Source organism: Grampus griseus, assembly GCF_964374135.1.
Source record: "Grampus griseus genome assembly, chromosome: 7".
Classification (NCBI taxonomy): Eukaryota; Metazoa; Chordata; class Mammalia; order Artiodactyla; family Delphinidae; genus Grampus; species Grampus griseus.
In genome coordinates this window covers 85,784,094-85,801,414 of record NC_139001.1, presented here as the reverse complement: position 1 = coordinate 85,801,414, position 17,321 = coordinate 85,784,094, and the positions used below count along the sequence as shown (strand labels likewise).

Sequence of the window (17,321 nt, the reverse complement as noted above, 5' to 3'; positions counted from 1 at the left end):
TGTATTATGTTATGAAAACTTTGGGTCAATTATAAATATGCCTCCATACATGGGTATACTAGATCACAATGTAAATACGTATATTGGTGTGCATCATCGTCAAAAGGTTGGAAACTCTGTTATATTGGAATCTTTGGGTCCTATGAAGCTGAATAATTACAACGGCTATCCTCAAGAACCTTCTGTTATTGAAGTATGACAAATACATAGTTAAGTATAAACAAAATCCCATGGACATTCAAAGAAGGGAGGCAGCATATCTGTTTTAGAGGTCAGGGAAAGTGGTTGAGCTTTGACAGGTATAAGAGGAGAAAGGGGTTCTGGGTAGTGACATGTGAGCTATCTTCAGGGAACACTGAGTAAACTAGGCTACAGCCCAGGATACTCATGGATAAGGATTGAAGTAAGGCTAGGAAGGTGGTTGAAACCACACTGAGAAATCCTGACCAATGAGGTTATACTTATTTGATAAGGGTAGGAGAGGAGAAGGTGAGATACACAGAGATTATCTTTAGCAAATTGAAGTTAGCAAAGGCTTACAGGGTGGAGCAGAGGGCAATTCTAATCAGCCCATGAGGGTGGCCAGAAGAATGTGACTGGCCTAGATCAATGGTTCTCAGCTGCCTGAAGTGGGAGCTGGGGTTGAGCGTGCAGGTAGATATCGGATGATGGGAAGTAAAATATGTTTTGAAAAAGCATAATTATTATACTCATTGTTTTTTATAATCAAAACTTCAAAAACTGTCACTCCGTGAAATCCCCTTGGGGGTAGGGATGTTCACCCCATTTTAAAAGTTGATGCACCCTGACCTCCAATGTCCTTTCTAGTTGTAACCTCATTTGAATGACTTTATTTTGTGGACAAGTAAGCTAAAGCTAAAAGAGGTGACATGGTTAATCAGTGTCAGAGCTGGAACTAGACCCTGAGCCTTCTAAATTCCAGGACCGTGTTCATTCCACTGCACCATGTATCTGTGATGGCTTCCATTTTACAAATGAAACAGTTTGGGCAAGGAGAGATATAGCTGGAAAAGCTCACTATTTGGACCCAGATATTCACTCCCTGTTGTGCTGCTTTCTGTCAGAGACTCCTGTTCTGATAGCCATTGCAGGAAACATGAATTTGTAAAACAGGCAGGCTTTCCACCAAAGTCTCTTATTGGAGCAAATTTTATTTTGACCATACCACACTCCAAATCGTGACCATAATACAACTACAGGAATTCAAAAAGATAAAACTCCAAAGCAATGTGCAGCAGCCACATTCCAAGACCTCCTATCTGTCAACCCAAGTCATATATACATTTACAGCTTTTAAAATTAGCGTCTGTTTCTAATTTCCTATTGGTCTACCGATGTCTTGACTTTTTCCCATTCATTATTTACTTAATTTATCTATTTCCTTGTGTCATTCCCAAGCATACATTTCTCACAAACTTTAAGGACAGTGTTTTGAAAATTAAAGAATATTTTTCCTCAGTAATGTTTTCATAGATATAACTTTTGAGAACAATTTCTTGAGAGATGTTTTAGGAGTTGTATTCTAGGACACATTATCTTCATGGTCTTCCCCCTGGTAGGATGGATAAATGATCTTGCCTTGAGAATTGCAATGAATTCTCTGGTTTCCATATAAAAGATAAATATTCCACTTACAGAAGCTGCAGGAGTAGAGTTCAAGCAGGTCTAAAGTTTAGGCCTGACGGAACGGCATGTCTGGGAGTGATCAGGGGAAAAAGACTGATTCTCACAGGATATGCTGAGCAATGGGAGTGAATTGTTACCAGTTACTTGTGTCTAGCGAGTCTCCTAAGCATTTGCTAGGGGAGGGCAGCTGCAGACTTAACAAACCTTTCCTGAGAAGGGAAAAGAGAGCTTCTCAAGTACTGAATGGGAACCTCACTTTTGTCTGGGGTATCAGTGAGAGCTGGGAAGGGGAGCTTGCCTCTCCAACTGGGAGTGTTGCTGACTCTGGTCCCACGCAGCTGTCTCTAAGAAGTTGTACTCTTCACCCGCAAAGTGTCTTCTGGTCAGTTACACCACTGCCCCTTATGGCAGCCAAGTGACAATTGACCAGAGTGCAGTGTGATATGCACCTTGCAAATGATGCAATGACTAAGGGTGCTGTGAGCAATTAGGGAGGGAAGGAAAGGAAAAGGGAAGATATAGGACAAGAAGCACCACTGGAGTTGGGATTTTGCCAAATGGAGAAAGGGTATGCATGTGCCTATGTGTGGAGGGGCAGGGGAATTTAAGCAATAAATAACACAAGGCATGGATGTGGATAAGTGCACAGATGTACTCAGGAGATGGAAAAGGGAGCTGGAATCCATGAGGGATTAGACTGGGGTCAGAGTTTAAAGAACCTCATTCGCTGACAGGAAATTTAAGTTCATCGTGCAGAAAAATCTATGAGACACATTCTTATTGTTATACTATTGTGATTCTCTTCTTGGATGGTCTGGGTTTAGAAAGAACACCAATAACAGTAGGTGTTTGAATCAAATATCAAAGTGTCCAGAGGCTTGAAGACCAATCTGAAGCTTTTGTAGGAGTCAAGGTCCCAGAAGGTAAGGGCAAAAACTAGGAAAGAAGCAGTAGCAATGAGAGTGAGGCATGGGAATTACTTCCATGGGATATATTCTCTGATGTGAAATTACTGAATCACGCAAAGGGTATAGTAACTTATATGGCTCAGGACAAATAACTTACATTGCCATTATCATACATACAGATGTTTCCCCATTAGCTGGCCAGTGTTTGTTAGGATATGCCTTTACTTTTATTGCTTTGGTCAATGCAACCGCTTTCTCATAAATTCTCTGTATTTACACTTATTTCATTACTGGAAAAATTAAAGATTTTATTCCTAAAATTTGATTTAGCATTTATTTCTTCGGCTATCACTACTTCTATTGTTTATTAGCTGTGTGAGTAAAAGGCCTAGCCTCGTCCTTGGCACAGAGTAAGACTTCAGTAAGTTATGGTACTTATACTCTGTTGAAGCTTTTGCAATCTTTTATCTATAGGATATATTTAAAATCTATACTTCATTACTTATATGAATATTTTGTTTTGTTAGTTTAATTCCACAGAGGTTATTTATTTTACCCAATTTCTTGTTTTCACTAAAAAATATTATATTTTAAAGCTGGGATAAGTATATTAAATTTTGTTATATAAGTTTGGTGGATGTTAAAATTATATACAAGCTGGGTTTATTTCGGAATTCTCTATTTTTGTCCGTTTTTCTACCATCATGTTTTTGAATTGGTAAAGTACTCTTTTAAAAGAGTACTTTTAACTTCATACATGTTCTGAATCTGGTAGGACATGTTTTCCTTCAATACTCCTTTGTTAGTGATTTCTCTGATACTCTTCCCGTTTATTTCTTTATTTTGTAGGAATTTTAGAACAACTCTGTGAAGATATATAAAGTAATATTTGGGTATCTTAATTGGAATCTTGTTAAATTCATAAATTAATATTAAGAGATACTGTCATTTCTATCTGAGTATTTATTCTTTCCTGTCAGGAGCATATATATCTACTTTTATTTTAATCTTCCCTACTTTCCCATTATATACGGTTGTTTTCTTCAGCAAAGGACTGGGAGACAGAAGACCTCATTTTCAAATCAGATTCCTGGGAAACTGCCTTCCCCAACCGTATTCTTGGGAAAGTGATTTTATGCCTATAAAATAAAAAGTAAAATAAAAAGGTAAAGGTGGTTCTCTCTACTGAAAAGCGACCTCAGATCCACGCTATTTCAATGGGATGAATATAAATAATTTTCCTCAGCTATAAACAGAGGGTGTTAATGCATGTTTGATTATCTAGTCATTAGATTGCTGTAAGGGTTATGAAATTATGTATTCAAAGTTATCTGAAAATGTTACAATATAAACAAGGGCATGGTATAATAAAATGTAATTTTTACAATGTTTTCCTGGACAGTAAGATTCTAGAGGAAAGGAACCACATTTTCTCCTCTTGCTATCCACAATATGGTGCCAGGCCACACTATGAACTCAGTAAATACTTGTATGTTAGGGGAATGAGTAGATAGTGATACAATTTTTTAAAAAGTTAAAAGGAAAAGGAAAGGTATGGTCTAGAGAGAATGTCTTTAATCTTACTGGCACATTTATTTCATCTCATATACAATTGTCTTACAATTCAACATTGATCAATATATTAATAGCTTTCCTTCTGCTGGGTTCCCCCGTAGCAAAATTTTATACCTTTATATTAATGTGATGTAAGTTACTTGTGTTCCTAGAACCTTTCTATTATTTCCCCCTTAGTGTAAGCTGCTCTGCTGAAAATGAGATTGTAGCTGGGAGCTGAGAGAAAAGGGAGATGGGAGGGGAGGGAAATGTTATATAATTATCCTACATTTGACTCCAGAGCAAAGGATCAGGAATATGCCAAGATCACTGTAATAACCATTGTCATGCCAGATACTAACCAGAAGCTTTCCACATACTGTTCTTAACCTCAAATTAAAGGTGAACCAGAAAGACTTCTGTCTGCCAAAAGTGTAGCTCAGGTTTTTACTTTCCTTTGCAATCGTTCTGCTCCCCACCGCCCATGCCTAAAACTTAAAACTACTTCTCCCACAATGTAGGGAAAGAAGAATCCTGATGTAAGGCTTTGGCTGTTCACAGAAAAAAGTATTTGGTTTAGAGTTATCATTTGTGAGAAATTATTAAGTATACAAACACATTCCATTGATTTGATATCTTAAGTATTTGCTTCTTCTTCTTTAAAAAACAAAACAAAACAAAATACCATCTTAAGGGCTAACAATGTGACCTTGTCATGAGAATTGGTCTAAGCTAAAAATATTTGCATTGAGGAGCTTCTAGGCTTTTTGGTTCATTTGTAACACGGAGTGTGATGGATGCTTTACGTGGCAGAATGACCTTTCAATTTTCTGGATTAAAAATAATTAAAATAATGGCAAGAATGAACTTTTAAGGTTCAGCATCATTAGTGTCCTCTTTTCATCCAAAATTCATTAAAGACTCATTCCGTATAAACTCTGAAGAGAAGTTCATGAGTCTTATAATAAAATCTGCATAGTAGTTTTGAAAGCAATTCCCTCCCTCCTCCCAAATTATGTAACTGTGCTTGAAATCCTCAATGTAACTCAAAGGAGTAGATAGGGTGGGTGGTTTTATTATTATTATTTCTCTTTCCCATCTTCCCCTTTGTATGGTACAGATGGATTAACTGAGGTTAACCTAGAAAGTTACAGGACCCAGTCCCAAACCTGATCTTCTGACTTTAATTCTTATAAATCAAAGTTTCTCAATCTTGGTACTACTGACATTTTAGGTTGGATACTTCTTTGCTGTGAGGGCCGTCCTCTGCACTGTAGGGTGTTCAGCAGCATCCCTGGCCTCCGCCCACTAGATGCCAGTAGTACCCTCCCCTCCCCACAACAGTTGTACCAACCAAAACGTCTCTGGGCGCCGCCAAATATCCCCTGGTGGTGGAGGGCAAAACTACTCCTAACTGACACTATAAGCTTTCCAAAATGCCATCACCATAAGTGATAATTAACTCCATTCCCACAGAGAGCAACTCGACTTCATATCAACTCAGCTTAATGGGACACAGTTGCTAGATGTGTCTTCAGACACGAGCTGGGTTGTCTCCAGCAAGAAGGCTGTGGGCAGTACTCTCATATTTGTTAAAAGTTCTTTATTCAACACGGATAGACTCACCCAGACTAAGGCAGGTATCTTGGGTAGGCTTGATTTTCTTTCTGATGGGCCACAGATCATGATGCATGGTGGTCAGAGCTATGGTGGTCAGTAGTGCTTTTCATCAACTATTTCTGCTCTCCTCCATTCTGGGCTCAAAGCAGGATTGCATTTCCTGGCCGCCCCTTATAGTTGGGCAGTGCCTTGCAACAAGTTCTGGCCAAAGAGTCGAGTGGAACCCTAAGTCACTTTTAGGCCAGAACAGTGAATTGCTAATGAAAGAACATCCTAGCTTTCTCTTGCATCTGGCACAGTTACTGGTAATATTTGTGATGGTGGTTGCTTGGGTCTCTCTATATGCTTGGGACCCTGAGTGACCATACGAATAGAACACTACTGCTCACCTGCAATAAACATAGAGCATGAATAAAAAATATGTGTTGAGTGTTTTAAGCCACTGAGATTTTTAAGGCTGCTAGCTTAGCATAATTTAGCTTATTCTGACTGATGTAAGAACTGAAAGATGAGAACAGATTGAAAAATAGATTTAGGTTAAATCAAGGTCATTTATATGAAAACAGAAAATATAATATAAAACCACTTAGAACTTCCTTAAGTCTTAGAGTTCTCTATTTTCATTCACTAACTCTCTAATATTTGGAAATCATTTCAATGTGGTTTTTAATATATCTGATACAGTATGTAAACTACATCATTATTCTAAGAATTCTTATTCTTTCATTCATTCAAATAGTATTTATTGAACAGTAAATATATACCAAGTATTATTTGGAATATCTTCCCACTTCATATTGTTTTCGACACCTTTCTTGTGATGAAGACAGATGGCAGAAAGAAGAGGGAGTTCACTTTAATATCTAAGGAGTGATATATTTAGGAAATGAATTTGAGGTTTTGCGGGGGTTCTCTGTTTATTTGTTTTTAAACTTTCCATTTGCAAAGAGCTTATTAGAGAAAATGGAAATGATTTCATATGAGTAGCCAGGAATTTTCCACCATTATCACCTCCTGCTGTCTTACCCGTAAAAGAGGGATGATTTTGTGGATTTCCACATAGAGGAGAATAGCAGAGAGGTGGGCTGGCAAGGTTTGAATTGTGGATTGATAGTTGGATGGATGCGTGATTTCAGGCAAGTGCTTTAACCTCCCTGTTTCTGACTTTTCGCAGCTGCAGTATGATAATCACAAAAGTGCCTAATTCACAGGGCTGTTGTGACGAATAAACAAGGCAAGGCACAAAGGGCTTCTAATAGTACCTGGCACATGCTAAGCGCTCTAGGAACTGATGGATAACGCACTGGAGTTAGACTACTTCCGTGATGCAAACATCACAGAAGATGTTTGTTTTATTCACCACTTCATCTTAAACATCTAGTTTAGTGCTTGGCATAAAGTAGATATTTAAAAAACATGTGTTGAACACATACAGAAGTGAGTAGGGATGAGGAGACTGACTCCCAGGTTCTTCTCCTAACCTTGCCACTATCTACAGCCCGTCTCGCCCACTGTGCCCAGCTGTGAGCCCTTGGAATAGTCACCATCCTAGATCTAGCATCTCTTTTGTAAAATGGAAGGATCATGCAAAAGAATGATAAACTATGTAGCTATAAACTAGAATCGATAATCAACTACTACACTTTTCAGAAAAAGGATGATAATAACCTTACCGCAACATAATTTGACAATAATCAACAGTATGAAGACTCTACAAAGTTGCTCTACTGTGGTTTTAACATTTTCAAAAGAAATTTAATGGAGATTGTCTGCTTCATCAAAAAGGGCAGTAATGGGCTTCCCTGGTGGCACAGTGGTTGAGAGTCCGCCTGCTGATGCAGGGGACACGGGTTCGTGCCCCAGTCTGGGAGGATCCCACATGCCGCGGAGCGGCTGAGCCTGTGAGCCATGGCCGCTGAGCCTGTGCGTCCGGAGCCTGTGCTCCGCAACGGGAGAGGCCACAGCAGTGAGAGGCCTGCGTACCGCAAAAAAAAAAAAAAAAAAAAAAAAAAAAAAAAAAAAAGGGCAGTAAAACTCACTAGCACTAATGCCATCACTCAGATATGCTACCTTTCCCTACCAGTTCTGTGTAGAGGGAAGGAGAAAGAAGTTGGTTATAGAGTAATTAATGTACAAACTTGCAACTAGAGTAAGAATAAGTCCTGGAGATCAAAAATACAGCATAGTGATTACAGTCAACAGTACTGTATTATATACTTTAAAATTGCTAAGAGACTAGATCTTACATGTTCTCACTGTGAAAAAGAAATAATTATGTGATGTGAGAGAGACCTTAGCTAGAGCTACACTGGTAATCATATTGCAATATGTAAATGTATCAAGTTATCACATTGTACACCTTAAATTTATACAATGTTATATGTATAAATCTTACCTCAAGGGGAAAAAATAAGAGTATTTTAATGGTCCTGCCGTCATGTATTAAACCTTTCTTGGTTTTCCAATACATCTAGGCTTGTATGTGAAAGAGCAAAACTTGACTCATAAGGAGTGTAATCAAAGTGACTCAAGACTTCAAAGTCTCAGTTTTTCCATCTATCAAATGGGATAATAACACCTACGCCTTTGGGATTATCATGAGCAGTATATGAAATAACCTGGCAAAGGACCAAGCAAGAAGCAAACTTTCAATAAATAATAGCAATTAACAGGATAATAATGATTATTATTACAATTATTTAAAAGAAAACCACTTCCTCACAAATGTTAACAGTGTTCAGAGTTATCCTTCTGGCTGATACTGCACAGTGTATAAGTTGGTTTTAGGGTATGGGTTTTAGATATGCTAGTGGAGCACCTAGAAGAGACAACAGGCAAAGAAATGTATCCCTGCTAGGTAACCCTTTGCATGAAGTGCTGGATGGTGAGGTGGGGAAAAAAAATTAATGTTTAAACTCAGAGAAGCAGTTGGGTCAGAAAACAAGAAAATGGAAAGGTAGCACAGCATAGTGGTTAAAAGTATTATGTATTGATAGTTATGTGACCTCACTTAATTTCTCTGTGCCTCAGTTTCCCCATCTAAGAAAAATGGAGACAATAATACTGAATGAGACTGTTAAGAAGAGTTAACATTTATAAATGGCTTAGAACAATGCCTGAAATACAGCAAGTGCTATATTAGTGTTTGTCAAACTAGGACAGTGATACAAATGGCAGAAGTTACACAAAACTGCCTGTGAAGAAACCTTTGGAGTAAAGACTAGCAAGGTGGCCTTCTAGGAGCACAATCTGGAAATCTCCAGGCTCAGTCATCCAGCCAACAACTTGGGCTCCTCCTATGTGCAAGGTGAAGTTCTGTAGCCTTAAAGAGAATTGATTCACATTTGACGTGACAGAGATGGGCCAGAGGCAAGGGCAGAAAGGAGCTCCAGTTGGGACTGGGAGTAACAGAAGTGTGTACGTAGGTAATATGACCCTTCCTATGGTCTTCCACAGCAATCCCTAATGGTCCCACAGCATCCTAGGTACCTGTCAATTATATGTAAGTGTCTCCCCAACGCAGGGCTCTCTGAGGTGCAGACTGAGTCCTGTACACTGTGAAATCCCCCTTCCACAGTGCTCAGTAAGTATGTGTTGAGGTCGAACCAAAGTGAGTAAAAGATTGAGCCTGTAATTACTGAGCACTCAGTTCTTGGGCCCCTAATTGCTCCCCAATCCACTTTCAATCCCCAGTGCTGATCTAAATAGCTCAGTGTTAACGTGTGGGAAGGGAGAGCTGTGATCCCAAGGACATGGCCCTTTGAGTAAGAACCTAGTCTTCTTTGTAGTGGTGGCTTAAAATTATCCAACAGTAAAGCTGGCTACAAAGCCTTCTGCTTAGGGATATTCTCCAGCCTCTTTCCTCAGTTCATCCACAAACACCTCAAAACTGGCACAAACAAAATTGAACTCACTAGCTTTGTAAATGAGCTGATTTTTTCTTCCTTCTTTCTTGACAGCCACCCATCTATCAAATTCTTTTCTGTGTTTTCCTTGAGAATGTCTCTCTCCTACAGCCCTCTCACTAATCTCTCTTCCACCACCTCACAGAATCACACTTGGATGACCGCTGCAGTCTCACTGCAATTCTGCCTACATATCACTGCAAGATAAACCTTCCTAAAATACACGCTTTATCATATTTCTTTCCAGTTCAAGATCGAGGCTCCCTATTTTTTACCTTTACCTAATCTACTTTGCTCATCCTCCGTACTTTGGCCCTACCCTGCCCATGTATTACTTGCTTATTAAGTTTTGCATGCAGAATCTTCTATTCTACTTAGTGACCTCATAGCACTAATCACTGAAATTGTTCTCTCATTTAAGTACAATATCTAAAATACTTGCTTCTCTATGCTTTGCCCATGTTGTTTCCCCTTTTGGAATATCCTAATCCTTTAGCTATTCAAGTTCTAGCTCTTAAATTAACATTCTACTCTAAGTCACATGTGTCAGTACTCATATATAATTACACTATCCTGTGTTTCCCTCTGTTTCCCGTCCTTATGCAAAAGTGCTCCCTCTTCAAGAAAACTATAAACTGCTTGAGGGCAGGGAGTTTACATTTTTATCTGTTTATTGAACAAATATTTATTGAGTTCCAGCCTTGTATGAGGCACTGCACTAGGCTCTGAGGTACCGTGATGAACAAAATAGTCATAATCTTTGTCCTCCCAGCACCTACATTCTAATGTTTATGTGTATGTGTGTGTGTGGGGGGGAGTGAGATAACAAATTACACAAAATTATATGATTAGAAACTGAGGGAGGCACCATGAGGTAAAAGTATAAGGTGCCATGAGACCATTGCAAAGCTTCACATTGAAAGAAAATGCCCTTGAGCTGAGAGCGGATGAATAAAATACAAATAGGCAAATGTGCAAAGGTTTAAAGAAGGCTGGAATCTTAGAGGAACTGAGAAAAGTTTGGTGTCCATAAGTGCAGGGGGCAGAGGATGAGCCATATCAGATGAAGCTACTGAGGTACAAGCTGGGTGTACTTCCTTGTGTTGTACCAGAATCAAAAAGTACTTGCTAAGTGAGGGTAAACTTTAAGTGGTCCTTAAGAGTCATAAAGCATGATGACAGAGGCCATTTCTGAACTTTTCTTGTCTGTATACTTGGAGTTTACAAAAAAAGCTGAATATCCAAAGCTTAAAAAATATGAACACCTAAGTGCTTAGGACGGTGGTTGGGATGCTCATCTTACTGACCCAAACACGCCCAGTGAGGATGCAGGGTGAAGGAAATGGCTTGGAACAGGCTCCATGTGGCATTAAGGATGAGAAGACCTGCTGCTATCAGCTTTGGATTTTTGTTTGTTTTCTCAAGTTCAATAAAAAAGGCATGGACCAATGACAACTATGATATGTGTCTACGCCACATTACAAGTTTGATGCCAAAATGCTTTACACCGGCCACCTAACAGATGGTAATATATTTCAGCCATTACCAATGTGAGTAGGAATCAAACCAGTGACCCCAGAGGTGAGAGGGTGTATATCCAATTACAAATTCCCACTTTCCTTAAGTGTTAAGATGCCTAAAGCAATATATGTTATTTACATCAGGATGCATTGTATAAACTATATTTGATAAAAGAGATGACTTCACGTTCTCAACTTAAATCAAAGAATGCTTACTTAAGTATTTTTTTAATTGAATCACACTTTAATGCCATCGTATAACCTTTTGGTTAACGGTGCTCATCTTGATTATTCTAACAAAGGGAAACATGGAAATTAATACTTAAGTTGTACAGCTTATGTCATCTATAAAAATACACACAAGAAAATTCAAAAGAAATACCTGGGACATCTGTGAAGGTTTCTCCAAGGACAGATACGTGGAAATTGAGTCCTAAGTCCTTAAGATGCATCAATACCTTAAAAAAACTCTCTGGATCTTTATCATGCTCCCTGGAAATAAAAACACGAAACAAAACTTGTGATATCTTAGGGTATGTGTTAGGAAAAGTGTTTTCACTTCTCATAGTATCAATTCCTCTCATGGTCTACCGTTAGTTAGGAGAGCCTCTGGCATCCAAGCTGAGATCTTCCCTCACCCTTATACTGTAGCATTAGTATTGAGTGTTTTCATGAATCTAATTTCTCTATCATGGATCAAAACCCAGTCCTATTGAAGTCTCAAGGCTCTGCAGCCTTTTATTAAAGGAGAATCTGTTTTTTTCACATTTTTTGGTTAGACTATAGAAAGTCTAGCTTATTTTCCTTTCTCCTAAAATGGTTAATTTTCCACTTAACACAGGTTTTTAACAAAAGAAAAGACCAGTCTTCAAAGGACGATTCTCTACTGATCATGAGAATGTACCAAAGATGCTTTTCATTTCCATGAGTCTGAGTACCTCTCTCTCACATTTACTGAGCCTCTTTGTGTCCACAAGGAACACACAGTTTAGGGAGTGAGATTACAGACTCTCTCACTAATCTCTTATTTTTAATAATTGAATGGAGAATTATAAATACATCAAAAGGGCGGTAGGCCTGAGTCTAAGTCCGCTGAGTATTAACTTAGGAGTGGAGGTTAGTCAACGCATAAAAGAATAGTAGTAAAGATAATTCTTTCATTTAGTAGAAGCTTTGAAAAACATGGATTATTTTTGTTTGTTTAGCTTGTCAGTCTTCTTTGTAATGACAGAATAAGAGGTTAAAGGACATTGAAATTTAAAAAAATCACCAATTCAAGAAATCACACTAAAATGGAATGACTTATTTTTTACATTCTAAGGTGTGAATATTTCAGTATTTCTTGCATTTAATTACACTGTTTTAAATTATCTTATTTCAGACAGATGTGGACCAGATGTCTTCAAAATATTTGTTTTTTCATTTATAATTCAGAATTTAAGCTTATTTTCTATATTTCAGAGAAATAGTTATATATCAGCAATTGAATTTCTCATTTACCAACTAATTATGTAAAATAAATCTGTAAATTGATCAAACTGCTATATGAAATATGAAAATTATATCATTCAGGAAATCTCATGAAAAATGACATCTGCAACCCTAAATGTGTTAATTCACAATTCAGTCAATATTTTCAGTATCAAGAATTAAAACAAATGCATCTTCTGATTAACATTTTAAAACGGCATGTATAATCTCCTGGAATTGTAAGATCTTATAGAATTAGAGTTCTGTAACAATTTATTTTAAGCTCTCAGTTTGATTTGCTTCAAATAATAAAGAATGCAGTGGCAAAATGTTCATTGCTTTTTAAGATGATGGGTATTACACACATGTACCATTGGGAAGTTTTGGGGTAATTCTCACATATACTACTGCTGTGGGCAAGAAAAAAGACTCAAAACAGTTTAAAGTAAAGAATACACCATATGTTATCTTCAACCATATCAAGCAAACAGCTGCCACTTGACCTGTAATATATGTTATTTTACTCTGAATCTCTTGGAAATACATAGATGAAAAGAATGGAAACAATATAACATAATATATTTTAAGGAGGGAGTAACACTACAGGGAAATCTAGCCACTCAATTCTCTAAATTTTTCATTTTGAGTTCCAAAAATTTTGGCTATGGGCCCCTGAGAGAATATCTATTCTAAATATTTCCTGCTGCTTGTTTGTTGGTTGGTTGGTTTGTTTTGTATTAAAGTAAAAGTAGATGTGGTTTGGGCTTGGAAGGAGCTTTAATTGGGTAGAAGCTGTAGTTCTTAAAAGATTCCAATGTGAATATTTTCAAAGCAGCAGGCTTCACGAACCTATATTTTCAGTGTTTCTATACAAGATAAATGCATGACAATCCTACTATATTCTTAAGATATTTTTTATAGGTGGACAAAAGCTCTCATATTCAATAGTCACTTTGCATAAGAACACAAAAGAGATTTGCATGAATCCCCTCTCTTTTTGTTTAAACTATAATATATGGATGAATGTAAGTGAGATTCTTCTTCCATATAATTATCCCTCAGAAAAAGAGGCATCTTATCTAAAGTCCTTATAAAGTCTCTCATAATACCAGGCACTCTCTCAATTACTTTATTTTGAACAAAGTACAGTTTAGGGAAATAGCATTAACTTGAGACGCCAACTGATGAGAATTTTGGATAGTTTTAGCAGTCATTTGCTTGATGGGACCGGTAAAAACAGAAGCCAAGGGATTTAATACTGAGTTAGTAATTATTTTGGGAGACATGACCTAAAAATTCAAAGTGTTTTTGAAAACAAGTATTTTAAAGATTACTAAAAAAAGTAATAGAGTAAGTGGTTACTGAAGACTATGAGTAGTAAGTGGGTTTTTATAGCCAGAGAAAAGATTTTCAGTGATGGCATCATACGGTTTCACAATCTTGCACCCCAAACCGCTTAGACTGAATTCCAGATGACAGGTGGCAGAAACATGCCAGCTGCCTGAAAAGGTGGTACCATTCTGGTGTCAAGAATGCATGGGAGGGGGAGTTAGACTAAAACTACATCATAAACTATAAGGTTGAGAAAAGAGCAATACCTCTAAAAATATTCTACGTGATATATGCTTTAAAGTATTATCTACGTCTAAATTAGTAGATTACATATTATAAGTAGACACTTGGCCAGTTCATCCATGCCCCTCAAAGTTTACATAGTCAATTTAGCTGAAAACTTTTCTCGGTTTTCTCTTTAGACAAATGGGAAATTGCCTACTATTCAGAGAATCATTAAAGATGTGCACAGATATCCAGCCCAGCCATATATCAAGGCACGGATATAGCAATGACAGAGCTCAATATATTTTGTCAAGAGAGGGACTCACTGCAGATATCCAATGGATCATCCATGGATCTTATCCTAGCGCCCATAATATTAATGGACCCATTTAGCAGAGAATGTGAATCTGTCTTAAATTCCTTTCTAAGAAATCTAATGTGAAGTTCTCATACTTATGATTTTAGAATGAAGCATGAAACATAGGATGAGGTATTTTAAAATAACATATTGGGCTTCCCCGATGGCGCAGTGGTTAAGATTCTGCCTGCCAATGCAGGGGACACGGGTTCGAACGCTGGTCTGGGAAGATCCTACATGCCGCGGAGCAACTAAGCCTGTGTGCCACAACTACCGAGCCTGTGCTCTAGAGCCCACGAGACACAACTACTGAGCCCACGTGCCACACTACTGAAGCCCATGCGCTTAGAGCCTGGGCTCTGAAACAAGAGAAGCCACCGCAATGGGAAGCCCATGCACTGCAAGAAGAGTAGCTCCCAAGCGCTGCAATGAAGACCCAACGTAGCCAAAAATAAATAAATAAATAAAAATTAAAAAATAAAAATAACATATCGAGTGCCCCTTTTTGTCAACAGCTATCAGGATTAAACACACATTTAATATTATTGTCAATTCTTTATAACCACATTTGTAGACTTACGGGCTCCTAAACTCTCTTCTTCTGCTCTCATCGATTCTGGTAGGGATGTAAATTGCAACAATATTTTAGAGGGCAATTTGGTAATGTACATAATAAGCCTTAAATTGTATATGACTTTTTCCACAGTAATTCCAATTTAGAAAAGTTACCCTATGAAATAATTAAAGAGGTGCACAGAAATTCAGCCAGAGTATATTCATAACAGCATTGTTTATAATAGCAACCATCTGTAAACAACGTAATGGGATGATAAGGAAATATACTTTGACACATACATATGATACAATACCCTGCAACCATGAAATAACTTTGTAGAAGTATATTTTTGGCATGGAAATATATTCAAGAAATACTGTTAAGTAAAAGGGAGGTGACAGAGCAATACGTATTTTATGATCTATTTTTGTAAGACAAATGGATGTATGTGCCTAGAAAAAAGGTTGGGGTGAACTATACCAAAATGTTAACAGGGTTTATCTGTAGGGGCTACATTATAAATGTTTCTCTTTTTTTTTTTTTTTACATGTTTTCTATCATTCCTTTAATAAATATTTTTTATGTCAATCATTTTAATGCTTTAAGGAACCACCTCTAACATTCTGCCATAAAATTGTATTCATAAGGATTTTTGCTTAACTCTGTAGCATTTTTAGTATTTATAGTGGCATAATTCCTCATTTCCTGTGACACTTCTAGATTTGACAGCTGCCCATCAAGCAAACTTGATTCGTCATAAAACATTCTAGAAGATGAGTCAGAGTCCAAGTCTCCCAACAATTCCCACATTCTTGACTAGGTAAGAATGAAACAGTCTGGCTGGGAACTCATTCCTGTGCAGCCCAACTATGGCAGAAGAGACCAGAGCAGAATATTTCAGGCTTACTGGAAGCAGCAGATATAGCAAGAACAGCTTTTATTCCCAAATATTATTCAGAACATTTGAAAAGCATAAACTGTTTCCATGTGTTTTTTCTTCCTGTATCTGTTCTCTCTCTGTCGCCTTTCCCGTTTAGTTTTTTAGAGCTAAATTTCTTCTTATTCCTCACTTAACATTCATTCAGTAAATATTTATTGAGGATTGCTAAGTTTCTCCATACTTGTCACTTATACTCAACTGTTATCCTTTCCTGTTTTCCCACATAACTTTATACTTATTGAATGCAATCACTTTGATCTAGTTCCTTGCCTTGCCTGGGCAGAAACCTGGCTCTTTTCAGATGCCGTAACTTTCCCAGCAGCATGTCACTCTGGATTGAGAGGTCCATGAGGGAAAGATAAATGATGCCTGCTTTATTCACTACTAAGTACCCAGTGCCTTGCGAGTGGAAGACATTCCTTGTGTTCATCAATATTCGGTTCTTCTTTTTTTCTGGGCACACGAAAGACTCCACGTTCATCCCCTTGAAGTAGGAGAGGCCACAGGACTAGTTCTGACCAATGGATTGCAAGCTGATTGATGTGTGTCACTTCCAGGTAGAAATTTCTAAGAGCAGTTCTGGACAGCACTTTCTCTGTTGTAGTGATCCTTGCAGAGGTCTTGTATTAAGATGGTTAGGTTAAAAGAGTGAAGTGGTCTGGACTGCTACATGGAGAAGAGTTGCCCAATAAAGCCATCTAAACATGCAGCAGACTTTGAGTTGGTGAGAGAATTAAACTTCTGTTGTGTTTAAGCAACTGAGATTAGGGGGTCTTTATTACTACAGCATAAGGTGGCCTATGCTGACTAATACATTATCTGTGGCATAAAATTAGCTGCTCTAAAAATATTTGTTGAATGAATAAAGGTGTAGGAAAAATAAATTACATTTATAGAGCTCCTGCTATGTGCAGGACCCCACACTAGGCACCTAATCATCATCTTAAATAAGCCTCTCAACCAAGTGGTCATAGAAATATAACTATTCTTTCATTTAAGATCACACAGAAGAGACTGAGTTTGTATTTGAAATCAGGTCTCATCACTCTAAAGTCATATTCTTTCTTCTGTACAGTCTTCGACTTTTCCATTTCTTTCTTCCTACATATAATGAGAAGAAAAAGAGAGCTGGTACCTTCAGTCCATGGTTTTGTTTCCAGACCGTCAAGTGATGGACATTTCTTAGATTGCTACTTGAGGTTAAAACCCATTGGATAAGAGATGGCAATAAGAATAACAGGAAGTGATATGGAATTATACGATCTCTCAACACCATGGTTTCAAAT

General features: G+C 37.7%; 1 protein-coding gene across 2 annotated transcripts in view; it reads right to left on the bottom strand.

Annotated features, from left to right (window-relative positions):
• The window catches only part of GTDC1 (glycosyltransferase like domain containing 1), a gene marked incomplete at its 3' end in the record, with an annotated part of 383,897 nt that overhangs the window by 14,210 nt on the left and 352,366 nt on the right, over positions 1 to 17,321 (bottom strand). For both annotated transcript variants that reach the window (XM_082658781.1, XM_082658780.1), the window contains exon 7: positions 11,537 to 11,646. In XM_082658781.1, coding sequence (XP_082514907.1) covers positions 11,537 to 11,646 — 110 coding nt within the window. The remainder of the gene's footprint in view (positions 1 to 11,536; positions 11,647 to 17,321) is intronic.